At 30.5% G+C, this 21,897-nt stretch overlaps 4 protein-coding genes across 5 annotated transcripts; 2 read left to right on the plus strand and 2 right to left on the minus strand.

The window, feature by feature from the left end:
* Positions 1 to 16: 16 nt before the first annotated feature.
* Positions 17 to 10,041, minus strand: LOC130442108 (mediator of RNA polymerase II transcription subunit 24). 2 transcript variants are annotated; one of them, XM_056776146.1, is made up of 9 exons: positions 9,513 to 10,041; positions 9,195 to 9,427; positions 8,134 to 8,825; positions 7,768 to 8,083; positions 7,015 to 7,354; positions 6,649 to 6,779; positions 5,939 to 6,267; positions 625 to 1,059; positions 17 to 200 (listed from the first exon to the last, which is right to left on the minus strand). In XM_056776146.1, exons 1-8 carry the CDS (start codon positions 9,821 to 9,823, stop codon positions 655 to 657), a joined length of 2,757 nt encoding a protein of 918 aa, XP_056632124.1. In that variant the 5' UTR covers positions 9,824 to 10,041; the 3' UTR covers positions 17 to 200; positions 625 to 654. The 2 variants fall into 2 exon arrangements, with proteins under 2 accessions (XP_056632124.1, XP_056632125.1); XM_056776147.1 differs by lacking the exons at positions 17 to 200; positions 625 to 1,059 and adding an exon at positions 3,740 to 3,935 and having other exon boundaries at positions 9,513 to 9,971.
* LOC130442109 (heat shock protein 70 A1-like) lies at positions 3,695 to 5,735 on the plus strand. Its single transcript, XM_056776148.1, has one exon. It carries the CDS (start codon positions 3,695 to 3,697, stop codon positions 5,636 to 5,638), a length of 1,944 nt encoding a protein of 647 aa, XP_056632126.1. The 3' UTR covers positions 5,639 to 5,735.
* Positions 10,042 to 10,047: 6 nt separating the features above from the next.
* On the plus strand, positions 10,048 to 20,810 carry LOC130442106 (DNA-directed RNA polymerase III subunit RPC1). The gene is made up of 22 exons (XM_056776145.1): positions 10,048 to 10,244; positions 10,462 to 10,597; positions 10,659 to 11,233; positions 11,685 to 11,774; positions 11,833 to 12,010; positions 12,626 to 12,961; positions 13,092 to 13,328; positions 14,210 to 14,407; positions 14,561 to 14,840; positions 15,284 to 15,392; positions 15,459 to 15,658; positions 15,933 to 16,046; positions 16,432 to 16,589; positions 17,107 to 17,215; positions 17,275 to 17,443; positions 17,639 to 17,914; positions 17,968 to 18,097; positions 18,188 to 18,306; positions 18,875 to 19,028; positions 19,743 to 19,927; positions 20,278 to 20,446; positions 20,514 to 20,810. Exons 1-22 carry the CDS (start codon positions 10,201 to 10,203, stop codon positions 20,730 to 20,732), a joined length of 4,185 nt encoding a protein of 1,394 aa, XP_056632123.1. The 5' UTR covers positions 10,048 to 10,200; the 3' UTR covers positions 20,733 to 20,810.
* Positions 20,811 to 21,186: 376 nt separating this feature from the next.
* Positions 21,187 to 21,816, minus strand: LOC130441523 (prefoldin subunit 1). Its single transcript, XM_056775244.1, has 3 exons — positions 21,718 to 21,816; positions 21,555 to 21,667; positions 21,187 to 21,487 (listed from the first exon to the last, which is right to left on the minus strand). Exons 1-3 carry the CDS (start codon positions 21,745 to 21,747, stop codon positions 21,265 to 21,267), a joined length of 366 nt encoding a protein of 121 aa, XP_056631222.1. The 5' UTR covers positions 21,748 to 21,816; the 3' UTR covers positions 21,187 to 21,264.
* Positions 21,817 to 21,897: the final 81 nt, after the last annotated feature.

The following is a 21,897-nucleotide window of genomic DNA, read 5'->3' on the forward strand; positions in this document are numbered from 1 at the left end:
AAATTTATAATCAAAAACACATGAAAACTTATTTTTTATTGATATTAAAATTCATATATTCAAGTAATCAAGTCAATACTAATCATAAGCATATTTTTATATACAATACACATGCAACATAAAAGTGTAAATCATATTTAGCTTCATATGGTGGTTGTTTACCATCCATCTCCTCAGAGGCCTTTCATTTTCATCCTATCCTGAAAAAATAGAAAAGGTATCTGTAACTTAGTACAAAAGAGGTTGCTAAATTTCACTGGCTTAAATTAGCTATAGCAGCAAAGATTAAAATTGACACATTTATAGCATATATATAAAAGAGGGAGCAGCAAATACTGGTAAGTAACACAAGTATCTCTCATTTCAAATAAGATATATTTTCTCCTCAAATGCCTTAAAGTTGTAAAAATTAATAAATTCTAAATTAACTTGTCAACAATTAAATATTGTTGTGTTATTTATTTTTAAATTTCGATTTAAAAGTCAAAATACCAGATTTTGAGTTAAACACACATTGAAGTAATGAAGTTGACAAAATAATTTATTCATAGTTTTCTTTTTGCAAATGATCTGATTCTTTCAAATCGAGCTGATATTATCAAGAAATAACTCGTAAAATTATACCTGTACTGCTCTTGTAAATATTCCAAGTATTTATCGATTATTATTATCCTTTACATTTTTCAAGTGGTAGTTCCTTAAAATACAAAGATCTTTTGCCATGTTGATTCTACCAGAAGTGCTTGCAACATCATGGATATGTAATAAAAGTGGATAACTGAACAATTCCGGCATCGTTTTCAATAAATCGGATATCAAAGAGGGTGGAATAGCCCCCAAAACTGTACTAGCAGATGGTACTTTTACTTCTACTAGGGATTTTATTAAATAAAAAGCAAAGTATGTTTGTTGGGTGATAGATCCTTCTTGAATAACTCCTTCGAACATGTGTAGAAGTTGACGTAGTGAAATTATCAATTGTTCCAAAGGTTTAGATTCTTCTTCTTTTGTGTCAGATAAACGACTCATTTTTGCTACTGGGGGTACTGTGTCAAAGTCCTGAAATATAAAATACATAATAATAGTAATTCAAAATATATTCTGATTAAATTCAATTATGGTCACATCGTGTTAAAATTTAAACTTGGGTTAGGAACTGTTACGACCGGAAATTTTAAAGGCGAATTGAAAGCGGTAGGGCGACCTATACTGTTTGAATCCGCAAGCTTAATAGAACTCCGCTGATGAGCTCTTGAAATTTGTAGCCCCTCCTGATAAAGTTCTGCACAGCAAACCTCCCTGTGGTAGAGTCCCAGATAGGACACCAAGTCTTGATCTGACATGACAAACTCTCAACAATTCTAAGAGATTGATATCAACCAAAAACTGCCCTATGGTACCCATCTGGCTCCTTTTCCGGACTGTACCTGTACCTCTAGACTCCTGGGCGTTTTAGTTTTTAGGGATAGTATACCTCTCCTTTTTCTTTATCTAAGAAGTAAAAGTCTCTTTTTGTCTACTCAACTATCCCATAAGAATTTATTTCAACAAATTTTTCCATAATAGGTGTTATAAAAATAGGTAAATAACTTTTTATATTCCAGATATTTCTCAATGTTACTATTATTTAGCATTTTTCCTTTCCATTTGGTAACGTTTTATTTCCAAGGAATTTAAATGTAAATAGACAATAGTTATAAGATAGACTTTTTGCCAAAAAAATTTATAAATTATTAACTTAGAAGAGTAATACAACAAAGAAAAATATATTTTTAATGTGATGGAGATTGAATAATATTAATAAAGAAAAGATGTTTATAAGAAAGAGATTTATTTCTTGTAGCTTGCAAAACAAAAAATAATTTTGTACAAGAATCAGTTTTTTTAGAAATACTAAAAACTATTTGTCTAAGTTTAATCAACTTCTTCATCTGATGGATCAGCCATTTTTATCTAAATCTACCACCAGCTTGCTGATCACAAACTCTTGACATTCCTTGTGAATATTGATTACTATTTTTCTATCCTTGATATAATTTTGGCAAAACATGATTACAAACTTAGTTATAACTTCCTATTTTTTTTCGTTCTATTCTTTTTTCACTAGAGTATTCAAACAGCCTTTGCATTTATTTTCAACTATTGATCTATCTTCCATTGTTAAACTGTTTCCACAATCTTGCATAGTTTATTTTATTTGGAAAATAAAACAACTTCCGAAATGATTTCTAGTAACAATTTTTTATATACGACATTCCTTGTATTACTTATATTTTTAGCCTCTAAAACCATTCCGCCGATATTTTTTAATCTTGATAGTGATGTTAATGGTAATTTCCTAAGCTTATGTTTTAGCAAAAACATTTGACATAGAGTTTTTCTAATTCCTTGGTCAATGGTAATTATTTTAAATTTTTCGTGCTGTCATACATTCACACAGTAGTTGGTCCCAAAAAATATTGCTCAAACTTTTATATTATACTTATTAATGGATGAAGATAATAAATCCTATTCCCTCACTATACAAAAAAATTAGCTAATATTACGCATAACACAATTTATCCCGAATTGTTCATATTACGTTTCATATATAAACAATTAACTAACCTCAAATTACATATAAACTTCAAAATAGACCGAATATTCTCGACTTTTCTTCGTTCTCGAACATCGATTTAGTTGCCTATTTCTAGAGTACATTCAACTGGGTATTGATCAATTGCACTACTGACTTTTAGGATTAAAAATAATTACATCCAAAATATATATGGAAATTATACTATTGGTTGTATCAAAATAACGATAGTAAATTTACAAATATCAGACATACTTATTAAATTAATGATTAGTATATCTATATAGTGAACGGTAGAAATAGAATTGTCTAATAAGTCTAAATCATTAGATTATGCTGAGATGAGACATCTACTCGTCCCATTTTTTTCTCTAAGCCAAACCTTTTGGGAATTAAAATATTCAATATTAACAATAATGATTGAAGAATAGAGATTAACATATAAATACACTTTTGCATTCCTCTAACTAAGAACAAGTTAAATGCCTATAATGATATCAAAGTTTTTTTCATTTGAAGATTCAAATAAGTCAATCAATACATTTATGAGTAGATAATAATGGAATACTTCATTTGAGCAATTAATGGATTTTCATGATTTATAATCTAAGATTAGATTACTTTCGAATTTGACAATTTTCTGGTATGTTAAATAATAATGATATAATGACAAGCAAAATATATTTTAAATATTCTTATGTGCATACATGAAGTATTAGAAAATGATATGTTATAAATTTAGAGTAGAATTATTATAAATTGATTCACCAAATAATGTGTTTTCAACTCCAAATTAAATCATCTACAAAAATGTACATTATTAATCCGAAAAGTTGTTTGTGCAATTGGTACAATCACATCACTTCTAGAAATTTATTTTCATTTGGGTGTAATGTTTCCCTTGTTCGAGAAACTTCGGAAGATTAGTCGCGAATATTCGAGTCTATTTTGCGTTATATATAAAAGCGACTGGAGTCGCCGGTTATTCAGTATATTCGAATAAAGAGAAAAGTAAACATAAAAGTTACAGTGAATCAAGTGCATTATTATCACAAAGTTTGAAAGTATAAATAAATTTGGTGAAGTAAAAGTATTTGGAAGTGAATTAAAATCAAAAAAATGGTTAAAGCTCCAGCAATTGGTATTGATTTGGGTACCACTTACTCATGTGTTGGTGTGTGGCAACACGGAAAAGTTGAAATAATTGCTAACGACCAAGGAAATCGAACAACCCCAAGTTATGTGGCTTTCACAGATACAGAACGTCTCTTGGGGGATGCGGCGAAAAATCAAGTCGCAATGAATCCCAGTAACACCGTCTTTGATGCAAAACGTCTTATCGGAAGAAAATACGATGATCCTAAAATTAAACAAGATATTCAACACTGGCCGTTCAAAGTTGTTAACGATTGTGGTAAGCCTAAAATTCAAGTAGAGTACAAGGGAGAACGAAAAACTTTTGCTCCCGAAGAAATTAGTTCGATGGTGCTCACAAAAATGAAAGAAACTGCAGAAGCTTATTTGGGAACTTCAGTCAGAGATGCTGTTATCACCGTACCAGCTTATTTCAACGATTCTCAAAGACAGGCAACAAAAGATGCAGGTGCTATAGCCGGATTAAACGTTTTACGAATTATAAATGAACCCACAGCAGCAGCATTAGCATATGGACTAGACAAAAATTTGAAAGGTGAGAGGAATGTCCTTATATTCGATTTGGGTGGAGGCACTTTTGATGTATCCATCCTAACAATAGATGAAGGTTCCTTATTTGAAGTAAGAGCAACAGCAGGTGATACCCATCTAGGAGGAGAAGATTTTGATAACAGATTAGTGAATCACTTTGCTGAAGAATTTAAAAGGAAATTTAGAAAAGATCTGAAAAGTAATCCAAGAGCACTTCGAAGACTAAGAACTGCCGCAGAAAGAGCTAAACGTACCTTATCATCTAGTTCTGAAGCAACTATTGAAATTGATGCACTTTTCGAAGGTATTGATTTCTATACAAAAATAAGCCGGGCAAGATTTGAAGAATTGTGCTCTGATTTATTCAGAGGAACGCTTCAACCAGTTGAGAAGGCTTTAAACGATGCTAAAATGGATAAAGGACAAATCCACGATATAGTATTGGTTGGAGGCTCTACAAGAATTCCCAAAATTCAACAACTGCTTCAAAACTATTTCAATGGTAAATCTTTGAATTTATCCATCAATCCAGATGAAGCTGTAGCATATGGAGCAGCTGTCCAAGCAGCAGTTTTGAGTGGTGAATCTGATTCCAAAATTCAAGATGTCTTATTGGTTGATGTAACTCCACTATCTCTTGGTATAGAAACAGCAGGGGGAGTTATGACGAAGATCATAGAAAGAAATGCAAGAATTCCATGCAAACAAACACAGACATTTACTACCTACGCAGATAACCAACCAGCAGTCACAATTCAAGTATTTGAAGGTGAAAGGGCCATGACGAAAGACAATAACATGTTAGGAACGTTTGATTTGACTGGCATTCCTCCTGCGCCACGTGGAGTTCCAAAAATTGAAGTCACTTTCGATTTAGATGCAAACGGTATATTAAATGTTTCCGCAAAAGATACAAGCTCTGGAAACTCCCGCAATATTACCATCAAGAATGATAAAGGACGTCTTTCGCAAAAAGATATTGACAGAATGGTTTCGGAGGCTGAAAAATACAAGGAAGAAGATGAACGCCAAAGACAGAAAATCGCTGCTAGGAATCAATTAGAAGGTTATATTTTCCAACTAAAACAAGCTATCCAAGATTGTGGAGATAAACTATCATCTGAAGATAAATCAGTTATTGAAAATGAATGTGACAGCTGCTTGAAATGGTTAGACAGCAACACTTTGGCTGATAAGGAAGAGTATGAAGAAAAACAAAAAGAATTAACCAAAGTATGTAGTCCTATAATGGCCAAATTATACCAAGGAAATCAAAATAATAACCAATTTTCAAGTGGAATGTCCGGTAGCTGTGGTCAACAAGCTGGTGGATTTGGAGGAAGACAGGGTGGTCCGACCATTGAAGAAGTTGATTAAATTCTTAAATTGTATTAATTTATTTTTGTCAAGACTGATTATTGTACATAATTTTATGTTTTATTTGTTATACAATATATATATTTTTCTTTTTTGATTTGTTTGTTTTATTTTTGTTACTGTTATCAACAGAATAATAAAAAGACTTGGACATAAAATTGAGTACTTAGTTAAGACATATGTCACAAAAAAATAAATAAAAAATTTGGGAATTAATTATATAGTTGAACATATGTTAGACACTCATAAAATATTGAAAGAATTAGTATTTATAGGTGGAATTTTGTGTTAAAAACTCACCTCTGAAGATAGTGCATCCCAAGCAGTATAAACACAATAACTAGTAACGTAAGCCAGTGCAGGTAATTGTGGTTCCATCAGACCATCAGCTTGTACATCATTATATAATAATTGTGGTAAAACGTGTGACAACAATTGCTGTGTACATCCCACTATGTCCACATGAAACATTGCCAAAGCCAGATCAATGCCTCTTTGTAGTTGATCTCTGTAACGAAGTTTTACTAATTCATGAATAACTGCTGAAACTAGCCACCTTGTACCAGCTGTTTCTAATAAACAGTGAAGGGCACCAGCGGAGTTATTATCCAACCAACCTCTTGATATACCTCAAAAATTAAAAAATATCAAGACTTGTACTTTTATTATAGTTAAAAGTAGAGAAAATGGAACATGGCAAATGAATATTATTCCAATAAGATTTTTCATAATCAAATTATAAATTTGAATGGAAAATGAAAATTTACCACTTTTTAAACTCACAAAAACAAAACCAAAAGATGGTTAGATAAACAAAAAACAATGGAGTCTGGTAATACCATTGAAGATTAAGAAGATCAAAAGAATAAAATAATAAAAGGAATTGGGATCAATACCATTTCAATAACTAAGGTTTTATCTTAAAACAATTTACTACCGAAGAGGATAACTTTATGCTATATATAACTGTATAAAATTGCACTCGAGGTTTTTTTTCTTTAAAGACATACCTAATTTCCAAGCTTGTCCTAATTGTTCAGTTGCAGGTTGTCTGGAAACTAAATAATGACCCGTTTTTATAGGCAGTGGTAACTGTACATCTCTTTGCATCTTTTTAATAATTTCACAGGTCAACTGCCATCTAAAACACAAATACACAATAGAATTTGACGATTTGAAAAATAAAAGTTGTGATGAATCAGTTTTCTATAGTCTCTATCAACTTTAAAGTTGATTAAATTTAGAATAGATTTGCTCTTCGCGATCCTGTTAGTGTATGGTCAAAAATTATACTATCCAATTAGAAAATTTATAGATTATATTTTAATTTTGATAAACCCACATTTTATTTATCATAAATACTAAATAATCATAACCTATCATTCAAATTATCCTCTTCTGTGGCAGTTATATTCAAATTTAGAAGTTGTTGCACCATATTAATAGGTTTGAGTAGAGTTTCCTGTGGTGCTGTTCGCATGTAAGCACACAACCATGCCGCAGCAACAATCGGCAAGCAACACATTTTACCTCTAACAGCATCAAGAATTCGTTTCACGTCTTGAGGTACAAGAGCACCTTGTTCCCAAGCTACCAGAACTTCATGCATAACGCCAGGTATATTGAAAAGGATCTCTTGCCATTTCACTCCTGGCTTGAACTCAGATTCTCCTGAGTTGAATTGCTCTAGCAGTGATTGAATAATAACAGGGTCACCTAAAATAAATAAGTCAAATTTTCATTTCATGGTAATTTTAAAATAGCAAATTTCATTATTTCAATTAAGTTTCAATAGATTATATTGATTAATTATAATAAACTTAACTATTCCATTGTATTTCTATCCACTTTACCGGAGGGTAGTGGGAATATGTTAGTGAGGATTTGTCCTTTAGCTGGCATTTGCATTTTATGATCATAAATTAATGTTTTAAAATTCCCATTCTTGTGGACTTAAACAACACCTTTATAGAGTGCAACAGTTAAGTTTTTTACAATTTATTGCACATTATATTGAAATGTATACTATTAGATTGGAGCTAAGTCGAAACAAATACAAACTGAAGAGAATTCTGAAATATTCAACTTTCTATATCTACTTCAAAGTTATCAAAGCTTTGTTTGCTCACCTAATCTAAGTATCTGATCTGCAGCTTTTGGTTTGTGCCTTTCTACCATACATGATCTTACCCACTGCTCAAATAATGACTCTCCATCAGAATCCAATACGGCTGCTGCTCCATAATTTTGAACAATGGTCACCAACATAACAAATGTTATATCAAAGAGCTGAGATTTAGCCTCACCAGCTGATTTTGAGCACTCATTGAATTTAATCAATCTGTTTACTAGGGTACCAAGTTTATCTTGCACAGTTGCCACTGCAAGTATCAGTTCATAGCTGTTTCCAGCAAGAACTTGATGTAGCATCTTCAAGAGAGCATCCTAGAAAGATAATCTTAAAAAAAATTCCACTGCTTTTTGTAGTTTTTTACCTGAATTTTCTGATAATCAGAAGAAAGTGTTTTTAGTATACCAGTTAATGTACTCTCTGCACAAATATGCCAATAAGTTGGCATATTATTCCCGGGACCTGAATCCATTTTCAAAGATGGTGGTGTCTTTCTCTTTTCCAAAAACATCTTGACTTGTGGTTCAGATAACAATTTATTTTTAGATAACTCATCTAATAAACATTCAAAATTTGAACAAGAACTATTAGCATCCATGGCATCCAGCAAAGGACTATGCTGCAACATCAGCTCTAGTGCAGTTACAATACTAATACTATCTGAACTTCCTGCTAATTCCAGAAGAATGTGGGGTACTTTTAAAAAAGCAAAAGCACCCCATTGACTTTCATGTGTAGTCTTTCTGACATTATAAAGAGACATCAAGCTACCTCTCATTAATTCAGCATATAGTCTAGCATTGCTAAATCCTTTCAATTTCTTAAATATTTTAAGTTGTTGTGCCAATATAGCAGTCGAAGTACCAGGGTTTCCAGTTAGTTTCACCTCTAACCAACATTGAATTAAAGAACCTGGCCAAGTTTCAGTTTTAATTGGCAAATGAAGAATAGTTACATCTATATTAGCAAGTTTTCTTATATAAGGGAGTATTTCATCTTGTTCTTTGAAAATTGTTTCTAACTCTAGACATTTCCTGTTTGTTTCAGCAAATAAGTCTAAAAATAACCCACATAGGTGTTAAGAACTATATTTAAGAACATTTTGTGGTTTTGGTGTTTGTATGAGACAATTAAAATAACTTGAAATAAAAAAACAAATGATTGGATTGGTATAGCATTACTACTATAGCAAAGACTTGATTAACTAAACCAATAGTTGTCTCTGGTCATTCAAATAATAAACATTTGGATACTTAATTGAATGAATGAAGTAAAGCAGTTTGTTACGTTATTGTATGATAAATATTGCTAGATAATTATTTAAAATTCATAAAACTTCAAAAAACAATAATTGAAACAATGCAGTTTTTGGAGCAGTTCTAAAGCTAATATTATTTGAGTCAATTGCAAAAAACTAAAACTTACCAGGGTCATTATACCTAGCAAGACACATCATGGATATATAGAAATCATCTGTTAGAATTATTCTAAGCAGTTCAGATGCTTTCTTAATAATAATTGTATCAGACTGGCAATGTTGTAAGATATGCAATAACCATAGGGCTACTGACAAGACAGCTGTAGCAAGTACAGTTTCTTCTGGTTTTCCACAGCTAACAGTAATACCTGGTAACATTCCCTCCAAAAATTCAAGGAGACTGAAAGATACATGAATTTAATATAATCAAAATACAACATTTATCTAGCACATGATTAAAATTGGATCTATTTAAATAACTTCACCTGAATACACAATGAACTTTGCTTAACTGGTTATATTTGCTCAATCTTTGTAGAACAGCTGCATGAGAAACAAGTTGAGCACTCAGAGAATGTCTTAAATAGCTGAGAACTAACTGGTTTGCTCCAGCACCAACAACCGCTTGCTGCAAAATGCAATCTGCTAAATTGTATACATCTCCACTAACTCCTCGAGGAAGAACAGTTTTTATATTTATACCCCATTGCAAATCTGACCATCTTTCTCTCCAAGCTCGTAATAATAAAGCTTTTAAGCAACTAGTCTTGCTAGTTGTTTTTGATTCCATTACCATGATTAGTTTTAGTATTTTCACATAAAATAGCACATATTTATAACCCCTAGAAGTAGATCAAAATGCTCTTGGAAGCTAAGTCATAATATAATTAATCATAACCGCATATAGGAATTTATTTATATTTGGCACAAAAATGAATGTGTTTTCTTCTTCTTCTTATTCAGGGGAGCCAAATTATAAAAGTAAAGTATGAAAATTTAAATATAAGAAGATATTATATAAAAAAGATGAAGAACTTAAGCCTCATTTTATTTTAATTGACAACACATTCTAAAGTTTTATGTAGTATGAATTAAAAGTTGTTGTAAGATGTGGTAAGCTTAAAGCGAATTACATAGATTGTTTCATTTATTGGATTTTTACTAATTTCTAAAATGCCTAAAGAACAGTACCGGGAAACGGACGTGGCCAGAAAAATGTAAGTATTGTCATTGTTTATTTATTAATAATTAAAAATAAAAACTTACTTTATTGTCTCCAGAGAAGTTTCATGTTTTTATTATGAGTGATAAGTTCTTTTTAAGCAAAAAATTCTTTTCAATCATTTCTTAGATTAATTGACCAATTATTTTTGAGTTTTTTGGGGCGGCGTGTTTCATATTTTATTATAGAATTACAACTATTTTACTTTGTAGCTCCCATGTTACTTTTGGTGTGGAAAGCGCAGAGAGTATGCAACAACAGTCTCATATTCATGTAGTAGCTAAAAATCTATATAATCAAGATGTCCAACGAACTCCTGTCCCATACGGAGTTCTTGACAAAAGACTAGTAATTTACTCTTTTATATTTAACTTACATATAGAATGTTACAAATATTGTTCTTTTTTAGGGAACTAACTCAAAAGACTCGCCATGCCAAACCTGTGGAAAAAATATTAATGAATGTGTTGGTCACTTTGGTTATATTGATTTAGAATTGCCAGTCTTTCATGTTGGTTATTTTCGGAGTATTATATGCATTTTACAATCGATTTGTAAAAAATGTGCCCATGTTCTTTTAGATGAAAAAGAGAAGCATCAATATCGAATTAGGTTGTCTAATCCTCATTTAAGTTATATGACAAAAAAAGCTATAAGAAAGAAAATTATAGATAAGTGCAAAAAAAACACAAAATGTTTGAACTGTAAGGAACACAATGGATTTGTTAAAAAGATGACTGCTAAAGGTAGTACTGGCAACTCTGTACTAAAAATAGTTCATGAAAGAAACAGAGATAAAGATAAACAACAATTGCTAAATGATCAGCTAAAAGAATTTGCTGTTGCCATAGAAAGTAACCCTGATATTAAATCAGCTTTTACAGGAAGTCCAATTGCTGAGATTCTAACTCCAATTGATGTCTTGAAATTATTTGAAAGAATTCCTGAAAATGATATTCTTTTATTAGCTATGGATCCAAAAAGGTATAACAAATATTTTGAGTACCTTTGTTTAGCATTAGTAGATTTCAATCATTATTTTGTTCTAAAAATTTGTAAAATCTTTTCCTTTGTTTGTTTATATAATAAGTAAGTCCTAACATTGTTTTTAGAAATATTTTTATCACTTTATTAGAATCTAGTTGATTTTCAGTTATTTCGATTTTTTTAAATCAGATGCACCAAAAAATTGATTATTAAGAAACAAAAAGAGGCAAGTGAAAAAATTATGTATTTCCCTTTTGACCAACAGTAACTTAACTTTTTTTCAACACAAGTGGATGTTGCACAAAACACTAAGAGGTGTTTATATTTACATGCCTATATCTAAGTTTAATTGATTTTGGAAAAACTTGTGAATACTGGCTATAGGAGATTTGAATTATCAGAGAAGTAACATTAAGAAACATATGCTTATTAAACAATTCATTTCTAGGTCTCAACCAAAAGATTTAATTTTAACTAGAATGTTAGTCCCACCAGTGACCATTAGACCTTCTGTTATATCAGAGTTAAAAGCTGGAACGTAAGAAATCAGTTTATTCTTCTATAAACTGGTGTGTGAAATCCTTTTTTTGTTCTAGGAATGAAGATGATTTAACTATGAAACAATCTGAAATAATATTTATTAATGATGTTATCAAAAAACATAAACAATCAGGTGCTTCTGTAAATATGTACCAAGAAGGTTGGGATTTTTTACAACTTCAGTCTGCTCTTTATATCAATAGTGAATTATCAGGAATACCTCTAGCTATGATGGTAAGAAATATTGGACCTATGAATCAATTATAATATTTTAAATCTTTCTTATCATCATTTTACCTTCATATTTTGAGAGTTACTATAAGACATTGAAATAATTGATTTCATACTACTGCCTATCCAATTCAGGGTAGTTTCGGAGGGTAAATGTATGTTATTAAGTAACATTTTTTATTACAGTGAGATACATATATTCCTTTAAGTTGGAGTTGAAAATGGAAATATCTATTGAATTATTACAAAAGTACCTTTTGCATAGGGAGTTGTAAGGAAACATGTTTCAAAATAATTTCTTAAAATTATTAAAAATTTGAAACATTGATGTAATAATAGTTACTTACCCTTAAAAACTACCCAGTACTCTTATAAAATGTGGTATTTAATAACATAAAATTGATAATTCCAATATTTTAAAATCATTATATCTCAGATGGTATTCATATTTATATAAAAAGTGCACATGATGAAATAGAGATCTAGAAATTAATGTAAATAATTCTAGCCACCGTGCATGGGATTTTATAGTACTTTTATTTTGATCTATTATGTCAAAATTATTACTCTCAGCAATTTTTTCTTGATAATATTGTCAAAAATTTGTATAATTTGTAGCCTAAAAAACCAGGTCGTGGGTTAGTTCAGCGACTTAAAGGTAAACAAGGTAGATTTAGGGGTAATCTATCTGGCAAGAGAGTTGATTTTTCTTCCAGGACAGTAATTTCTCCTGATCCTAATCTCGAAATTGATCAAGTAGGTATTCCTAAACATATCGCTAAAATTTTAACTTTTCCTGAAAGGGTTATTCATGCTAATATTAATGCTATGAGAAAATTGGTTATAAATGGTCCAGATGTTTGGCCCGGAGCTAATTATGTACAACAAAAAGGATCCCAGTTTAAAAAGTTTTTGAAGTATGGTAACCGTGAAAAATTGGCACAAGAATTGAAGGTAAGATATTGACACTCATGAATTTCCTTTCTAATTTCTAGGTATTGTGGTCTTCATACAGTCAGTATTTTATGCAATGAATTTTCTATTTATTACCACTACAATTAATTAAACTTCATTTTAATTTTAGTTGGGAGATATGGTCGAAAGACATCTTCACGATAATGATGTAGTTTTGTTTAATCGTCAGCCTAGTTTACATAAATTATCAATTATGGCCCACAGAGCAAAAATTCACAATAATAGAACATTCAGATTTAATGAATGTGTGTGCAATCCTTACAATGCTGATTTTGATGGTGATGAAATGAACTTACATTTACCACAGACAGAGGAAGCTAAAGCTGAAGCACTTATATTGATGGGAGTAAGTACTATAAATTTGCTTCACTATTGTCAACAATCAAAAATATAGTTATGTATAAATTAAGCATTACAAAATATTTGTAATGGAAGAGTAATTATTATTAGTAACTGATCTTCTTTTTACCTTTTCAGGTGTCGGATGAAAGCTCTGGTCCCTCTTGTACCCATAGTTTCTTAATTTGATCTATCCATGTCATCCTTCATTTCTCTCTTCACCTTGAATGGTGTTTCCAGTCTCAGTTATCTTCTATGAAATGCTGTTATTGGCATTAACAGTTCAAACTAAACATTTAAAATAATTAAATATTTGTACTTTTACAAATGTGGGTTTTCTTTTCTGACTTCCTCCACTATTTCTGTCCTTTGTTTGTTTTACATATCTTTTACTAGCTACTGCTTTTACATTTACTATTTTCATCTGGGTCTTCTTGTATGCTTTAGTTTCAAATACTTTTCTTACTATTACTACTTGTTGAAACATTTGGTTGATCTTCATTGTTCTTTTCTATTGGAATTATAATTTTTCTGTGATATATTTCTAATATTATTTGTTTATAAATCTTATTATTGTTGTGGTCCATGTTTCTTTCAGAATATGCTATTATTTTTTTATAAGCTAAAAGATTTTGATACATCTAGGTGCTTCTGAAATCTGAAATATTGAAGAAAAATCATATTTGAAAAAGTGGATATCAAAAGAGATGAGCCTCGGGCTTATATTTTAATGCTATTAACAAACAAAAACATAAATCGAGACCGAGTAAAATAATTTAATAATTTAATTTTCTTTATTGTTTTTGAATGTACTGATCTTCCGACAATTAAATGTTTTTTGTATTAAATCAATAAATTTGTTTTTAATGAAAACACTCGTGATTTTAGAATAAAAGTAATTTGGTTACACCTAGGAATGGAGAACTTCTAATCGCTGCCACCCAAGATTTTCTCACTGGGGGTTATTTGTTAACGAAGAAGGATACGTTTTTAGATTTCTCTCATGCTACCCAATTAGCAGCAACCCTTTTAGCTGGCAGTGATACACATATGAATATAGATTTGCCAACTCCTTGTATTATAAAGGTAAATACCAGCAGTGATTTTTATTAAAGTATAATGTAAGTTTTATAAACAGAAATGGTTATATCCTGAACAATATAATGTATTATGAATCATATTTGTTCTTGTTTAAGTTGTAAATATTATAAGATGTAATATTTTCATCCTATATTTCAGCCTGTGCCTTTGTGGTCTGGTAAACAAATTTGCAGTTTGATTTTCCGCCCCAACAAAAAGTATCCAGTAAAAGCCAATCTGGAAGCAAAGGGTAAAGCTTATACAAAAAATAGAGAAATGTGCGTTAAAGATTCTTATGTTCTTATAAGAAATTCAGAATTGATTGCTGGAACTTTGGATAAGAGTCATCTTGGTAATGGAGGAAAAGGAGGCAATATATTTTATGTAATATTGAGAGATTTTGGGAAAGAATATGCAATTACAGCAATGTGGAGGTTAGGTGAGTAGCTTGTCTTATATCTTAATATAATGACTTGAAGCAGCTTTTGTTTGATGGATGACACAAATTTTCATTAACTTCACTGTGCGTCCTTATTTTATTTTGGGGTATTTAAATAGTAGATTGAAATAGTATAAATAAAGAGAACATACATTAGTAGGCCAGATAAAAAATATTTTATTGCTGGCTCTGTGGCAAATTATAATCACGAAAATCTATTAGTAACAAATTCAAATTATATTGAAATGTATTTTTAAAAACTGCAAAACTAAACAAAATTTAATTCTGAGAAATCGGTTGGAGCAAGAAAATAAATTCTCTACAACTAATCAATAACAAATAAGCATAAATACATATCAATGATGAAAATAAAATAGATAAACATCACAATAATGACCACATTATTACAACAAGAGGATATTTATGTACAATTTCTTCGGCAGCCAGATTAGCTTCAAATTATTTAATGAATACTGGATTTTCAATTGGAATAGGAGACGTGACACCAGGGGAAAATCTAATTAGAAGAAAAAACAAACTCCTCAATACAGGGTAAATATTTTTCTATCTCTCACAAATATAATTTAATGAATAAGTAATGACAATTTTATTTTTCAGTTATGCAAAATGTCAAGAATATATCAAACAAATGAACGAAGGAAAACTGCCTACTCAACCTGGTTGTACTGTAGAAGAATCTTTGGAAGCTGTTATATTAAAAGAATTGTCTGTGATAAGAGAACATGCAGGTCAAGCTTGTGTAGCTGAGTTACATTCTACTAATAGTCCTCTTATTATGGCACTTTCAGGATCAAAAGGTATTTTGAATTATAATGTCATCTAATATTTTGACAATCTCTAAAGCTAGTTAAAATAAAATGAAGTAAAACTGTTTGACTTTTTCTAGAACCTTTGGGATAGTTTTTTCAACCATCTTCTGATGGCTGTGACCACCATTAGGCTCTTTATAAGATTATTTGAATCCTGTTCATTCTTGGAAACATTTTTTTGAGCAATTAGTAATTTCTTCGTTGATTTGGAGATTGAAAAAGAAATGAATTTAGTTAATTTATATTTTTATGTTTATTTTAGGTTCTTTTATTAATATATCTCAGATGATTGCTTGTGTTGGCCAACAAGCCTTAAATGGAAAAAGGGTACCAAATGGATTTGATGATCGCTCCCTGCCACATTTCGAACGTTATTGTAAGTATAAAATTTTTATTAGTAGGTGATTTTATGTTGTGGATGTTAAATTTTGAATTCAAGTATCTTCTTTACTTCTCTAAAACTGCTTTTTATGTACTTACTGATGGAGAACAAAATTTCTCACACATAAATCCTCATTTTTAAGAATTGTGCAGCAAAATGCTTGTACATGTTACCTCATGATTACACAGCCGAAAACATTCTAAGAAGGAATATAACTACTTAGACCAGACTGTAACAGAACCACCTGAAACATTTTGTGTGTTACAATGGAATTTATTTCAACTTCTGTACTCAGTTTAGTACAAGAGAAACATTAATATTTGAACTAGTACCTTCTTTGATAATAAATAAATCTGTCATATATGATTGTTAATTTTAGCCAAAACTCCAGAAGCAAAAGGTTTCGTAGAAAATAGCTTTTATTCCGGCATGACTCCTACGGAATTTTTCTTCCATACTATGGGCGGAAGAGAAGGATTAGTGGATACCGCTGTAAAAACCGCAGAGACTGGATACATGCAGAGGCGATTAGTGAAGGTATGAAAAAAGATACAATAATTGATATGCCTTAACCTCAAACATTCATTTTATTTTATTTTTCAACTTGCTTATCCACAATATAAGTGAAATTAGTATTTAGAAATTACAAAATATTATAAGGTGATTTTTTATATCTTGGGTTTACTTGAGTATTCTCTAGATCTGATGTTTCTTTACCATGGGTTAAATGGCTACATATTTTTAAAAAACTTTTAAGGATGATTTGATCTAAAAGAGATAAAAAACCTTGAAAATTTTCAGTTTCTGAAAAATAAGAAAGTTGTTACTATACTTTTATGCTTTTACTTTTTTTAATTCGAAAAATATCATCTTTTAAGTCATCCAAAGGGTTATTAGAGACTATTTATTTCGTGGTGTGAAAGGTCCAGTTCTGGATCCACTTCTGAACCAATTATCAAATAGGTTTCAATGAACGGGCTTCCCAAAGCAATTCTAATAGCATTGTTGTTTTATTGTAAACATACTTTTATTTAAAGAATATTTATTTTCTCAGGCTCTAGAAGATCTTGTGGTACATTATGATAGATCGGTGAGAAATGCAGAAGGAGATATTATTCAGTTGAATTATGGTTGTGATGGTCTGGACCCAACTTACATGGAAGGTGCTGCAAATAATAACTTCAATTAAAGTTTTCTCTCAAATATCAATTGTTGTTTATAGGTAAAGACTGTCCTGTTGATTTTGAAAGGGTATTGGAACATATTAAAGCGAAGTGTCCTTATAGGCAAGAAGTATCTTTGGATGGAGATCAAATACGAAGGGCAACAAAAGCGTTTATTGCCACTGATGCTCTTGAGGAGTGCAGTGAAGATTTCAGAAACGAATTAGTGTAAGTACATTGTTTCACGGTATCTAATATATCAAAACAAAAGTATTATACTGGATAAATTGATATGAAAATAGTAAGAAATAATAAAATCGCATGTATTTTAAGGGAGAAAAGAAAAACAGTGAATGGCAAATCGACGGAAATTACATTTATATTATAAAAAATGATATGGATAATAATAAACGTCATTTTTAGCAATTTTATGAATACTGTGGCGGATAGAGTCGAAAGAGTAACTAAAAAATTTGGTAGCAGCCTCGTTGCTAAAGAAATAGAGCGACTGACTTGTAGCCAGTTGGTAACGTTTTTAGAAACTTGTGGACAAAAATATATCAGATCCATAATAGAACCAGGTACTGCTGTTGGCGCTTTAGCTGCTCAAAGTATAGGAGAACCCGGTACACAGATGACATTAAAAACTTTTCATTTTGCTGGCGTCGCTAGTATGAACATTACACAGGGTGTACCTAGGTAAGTGCTCATTTTATATAGTACAAACTTATTTTTATTTATTATTTTGTTAGGATAAAGGAAATTATAAATGCTAGTAAGAATATAAGTACTCCAATAATTACAGCTAGCTTGGTAAACGATACTGATCAATGGTTTGCTCGAGAGGTGAAAGGAAGAATAGAAAGAACTACTTTAGGAGAGGTTAGTATACTAGTGTAGTTTAAGTGGTTAAAAGCTCTGTTTAATTACATCTTTTTTGTGTAACACATAGCAAATACCTTTTTTTTTCAGATATCAACTTTTATTGATGATGTTTATACCAAAACAGGTGCATTCTTATTAATTCAGTTGAACTATGAAAGAATAAAATTATTAAAATTAGAAGTAAATGCAGAAACAATTCGATACAGGTAAATTTTTGCTTTTGATTTTACAATTTATATTTAACCTTGAACAATTTGTCATAGTTTTAATTCAACATTTATTTATGAATAATCTCTCTTTGCTTGGTAATTAATTTATTCTATTTTGCAAGTTCTGCTTCTTTTCTATTGTGTCTAGAGTTCAAATAAGTCTACAACAAACCAATATACGATAATATTAGTTTATACATTATAAACAAATATATTATTACTACTACTACTACATCATCAATTACACTGTCTGGTCTTTCGAGCCTCGAAGCCCTAGTCAGAGGGAAATTGTGATTGTTGGTGTAGAGGTAGTAAATGAGCTAAGAATATAATCAACAGTTGTAGAAATTCCAACTTAGATTTAATTGTTGTAAATAGTTTTTCATAGTCATATTAATAGATTAGCGACAACTTGAATTATAGGAAGAGAACAGGAAGTTAGTACTGTATAGCTCATCAATGTTGAGTAGATATTTCTCACTCAGACTCGTAGATCTTATTGTGTTACCATTATTTTACAATGATATTTGCCTGAATAACATGTAGATATTTTAATAAATTTCAGTTTATGTACATCAAAGTTGAAATTGAAACCAGCAGATGTCTGTGTAGAAAGTGATACAATAATAACCGTTCATCCAAATAAAAGTAAACATTCTAGAAGGCTGAATTTTGCTCTTAGTGAGTTGAAAGAGCAAATACCAAACGTTGTAGTTAAGGTAAGTTTTTTTGTAAACAAAATTTCTGGTATAAATATCAATATGAAAATTTTGATATCACTTCTAGAATAGTCTATCTTTATACAATCTTATAGACCATTTCTTTATTTAAATTCAAAAATACTGCAATGAATTTGAGCAAAAAATTACTATGTGAAGGTAGATTAAAATAACAAACCTGAAAAACATTTCCTGTGAGCTTCGAAGTATGTATGCTCACCATGTAGTGTGGCTCTCTGTATTAATGCCACTCCATGCCATTACTGATTCTCCTCCGTATGCTTATCTTAGTTGTATGCACCATTTGCTTTTCTACAAACTAAGACACGTCGATCGTTGCCAAATAGGCTCAGGTACTTATTGGAGAACTTGACATATTTGACTACTAGTAGCCTTCTCGGACCAAATAATCTATAACAAACTGTAGTCGTATCCTTCAATGTACTGGGGTTAACAGATGTCCAGTTGCAGGTTGTCTGTACTAATTAATTTACATCACCACTACATCATATATCTAACAGTTCAATAAATATAATTTTAAGTATTAACAGGTGTTGCCTAAATATAAAAATGTTTTTCACAACTCACCCAATAACGAAAATACATTTAATTTTTATACAGTAAAGTTTTGGTTCAAATTTTTAAACTAAATCAAGTTATATATTTTTGCATCAACATATAATACATTAACGATAATGTTCTTACATGTTTCAGGGTTTGCCGACAGTTAATAGGGCGGTTATAGCTAGGGAAGATAAACATGGAAGACCAGTTTATAGTCTTTGTGTCGAAGGAAATAATCTACGGGAAGTAATGGCAACGTATGGTGTAGACGGTAAAAGAACTGTGTCAAATAATATTATGGAAGTTTATCATACACTTGGGATAGAAGCTGCTAGGTAAATAAGACGTTTTAATATGCATTTCAAGTGTGTAATCTTCAAATACTTTCCAATGTAAACTAGTGTAATCTTATTTTATTTTTTATTGAAAATTTGAAACCCTTACATATCATTTAAATTATGAACTGCAAAAAAAGACATGAAAGTAAGAAAGAAACTTTTTTGTAACTTTATCAGTCTTAAAACGTTTTCTACTTCATAACATCTTTTATTTTTGGCATTTTTTTATGTCAAACTAAACATAACGTTAAAATTTCCTTCAAGATATCACTACAGAAATTCATTAATTGTATGTTTAGATCACACTTCATATATTTTGCTTGATTCAATTAGTTTTTCTAATTTAGGGAAACAATCATGTCAGAAATTAAAATGGTGATGGAGAATCATGGTATGAGTGTAGATTATAGACATATTATGTTACTAGCAGCTCAAATGACCCATACTGGTGAAGTTTTAGGTATAACACGTCAAGGATTGTCTAAAATGAAACAATCAGTTCTAAATTTAGCCTCTGTAAGTATTCGAATATGATAAACTCTTGAAATATCTTTCATTAATATAACTTTCTGTTTATTTTCAGTTTGAGAAAACGGCAGATCACTTATTCGATGCAGCTTATTATGGCCAAAGTGATAAGATTAGCGGCGTGTCTGAAAATATTATAATGGGAATGCCTGCTGCTATAGGAACTGGAATTTTCAAGCTTCTCAATAAACCTTCCAGTGTTGAGCATACTCCAAAATCAGATCCATTGCTTTTTGAAGAGACCATCAAGGAATTGATGATACAATGTAATTAATGTATTCTTTATGTTATGTCAAAAGCAAAAATTGTGATAAAGTGTAAAAAATATTTTGAAATAAAAACTATTTCCTAAGATGGTGAATTTTAAATATTGCCAGACCTTCCCAATTATGCAATATATTTGCACATGTGTCTTCATATTTGCAAAGCCCTCCCCTCTCCCATAAATATAATATTTTGGTATAAGTTATTCAAATTTTGAAAAGGTGATTTTGACTAACAAATATAATCAAGAAAAATAGACTGATTTTCCAGAAAAAGAAAATTAACAACAAATAAAAACTGTAATCTTCATAGATGAAACCTTCAAAGTATGACAACCTTTACCTTGTACCTACCCCACAAAATCATTAATATTTGGGAACTGTAAAGATCTGCAAATATGTTCAACAAAACGAAGAAAGCAGCACTAAACCTGTATAGGATTTGGAAGATAGTAACAAATATAATTTAATTCAATGTTATATTGAGATTTTAAATTGTCAGTACAATTTTCATACAATAAATTAAATATAAGTTACAACTGTTCAAGATTCTTTTTTAGTTTGTACTAGTTCACGTAAGCTATTTGTTGCCTCCTTAAGGGAATTTTCCAAGTATGTTTTATTATTCTCTATTACTTTAATCTTCTCTTCTGCAGTACTTTGCTTGGTTTTCAAATTTTGTTTCACCATTCCAATGGGAGTTAATAAAAACATTCTGCCTACAGATTCATAAGTCCTGGTGCCTTCATTTAAAGAACTGATTTCTCTAAGACAAAAATAAAATGTGGATCATTAATTGCCATAAGAACATTCTTGTATGAATTCAAAATTACCTTTCGGTAATTGACGCATGCTGTTTTGTTCTTTTCAGACTTTCTATTTGAATGTCTGCTATCCTCAACTTCTGTGTAGTTTCTAGCTGTTTTTCTTGTAACTCTGTGAAAGCCTGAAATAGATGAATATACATTGTGTAAGGACAATTAAAAAATTGCTTACTTTTTTTAATTCCATGTCGACCTTAGCCATTTTTAATAAATTATCTAAGAATAAAGACCTAACCAAAATTGAATTGAGAAAAACTGACAGATGACAAGATTAACCTGGTAAGTTGACAGATTGAATAAAAACAAAATATCCCATGATTCAATTACTATAAAGTTGATTTTTCAAAAAAGC

This window comes from Diorhabda sublineata, chromosome 3 (genome assembly GCF_026230105.1).
Source record: "Diorhabda sublineata isolate icDioSubl1.1 chromosome 3, icDioSubl1.1, whole genome shotgun sequence".
NCBI lineage: Eukaryota > Metazoa > Arthropoda > Insecta > Coleoptera > Chrysomelidae > Diorhabda > Diorhabda sublineata.